Source organism: Aptenodytes forsteri, unplaced genomic scaffold (assembly GCF_000699145.1).
Source record: "Aptenodytes forsteri isolate BGI_AS27 unplaced genomic scaffold, ASM69914v1 Scaffold168, whole genome shotgun sequence".
In the NCBI taxonomy this organism is placed as follows: domain Eukaryota; kingdom Metazoa; phylum Chordata; class Aves; order Sphenisciformes; family Spheniscidae; genus Aptenodytes; species Aptenodytes forsteri.
Genome location: NW_008796047.1, coordinates 252,413 through 253,368, shown reverse-complemented (window position 1 = coordinate 253,368; position 956 = coordinate 252,413). Strand labels below are relative to the sequence as shown.

The 956-nt window shown below is 67.3% G+C and overlaps 1 protein-coding gene across 1 annotated transcript in view; it reads left to right on the top strand.

Annotated features, from left to right (window-relative positions):
- Positions 1–219, top strand: part of BMP1 (bone morphogenetic protein 1) — a 41,178-nt gene extending 40,959 nt beyond the window's left edge. The window contains exon 20 of the mRNA XM_019473900.1: positions 85–219. Within this exon, the coding sequence (XP_019329445.1) occupies positions 85–219 (135 nt within the window). The remainder of the gene's footprint in view (positions 1–84) is intronic.
- Positions 220–956: the final 737 nt, after the last annotated feature.

Genomic DNA, 956 nt, shown 5'->3' with positions numbered 1-956 from the left:
TTCCCTTCCCTTCCCCCCCCCCCCCCCCCCCCCCCCCCCCCCCCCCCCCCCCGTCCTGAGCACCCCTCTCCCTCACCCCGGCAGCCCCCAGAGGAGGTCTACTCGGCCGGAGATTCGGTGATGATCCGCTTCCACTCGGACGACACCATCAACAAGAAGGGTTTCCACCTTCGCTACACCAGCACCAAGTTCCAGGACACGCTGCACACGAGGAAATGAGGGCCGGGGGTCCCGGCCCCCCCGCGGGCAGGGGAGGAGGAGGAAGAGGAGGAGGAGGAGGAGGAGGGCAGGGAGGAAGGAAGGGGGGAGCGCCGCCCCGCACAGACTGCACGGAGGAGCACACAGCCAACCTCAGCACTCAGACACGCTCACACGGGGCCCCAGGGCTCGGGCGCCCGCGGGCACAAGGGCAGAGGGGGGGGTCCCTCCACCAGCAGCTGCCCCCCTGGCACTGGGGGGGCCAAGAGGGACCCGCTCCCCTTCCTCGCCCCGGCCGAGCCGGCCGCAGCTATCTGAATGTACAAACCAGTAACCGGGAAGAGCCCAACACACAGAAGGTGCTGTCTTTCTCTTGTACCGATGAAATAAATACCCTTGTACTTGGAGGGGGGCAGCCCCAGTCTCTTTGCTTCCACTCCAGCCTCCCCCGAGGAAAACGGCATCCGAAACCGGGGCTGGACCGGGGGGAGAGCACCCCAGCACCCTGCGGCAGACCCCCCCCCATCCTCGGGGCTCCCTGAGTTGCAGCTGAAGGAGCAGAGCAATCAGCTAATTGCAATCTGCTTCTGCCCTGATGAGGGAGCGGACGGACCCTCTCCCGGAGGCGGGCGGCATGGCTCAGCGGCAGGTCGCTCGCTGGGTGCTGGGCTCTGTCGCTGCAGGGAGCCGCCTGCTCCCCCGGGACCCTGTTTTGGGCAGCTCTGCAGGTAGGTGCTCACCCCACACCTTTTCTTTGC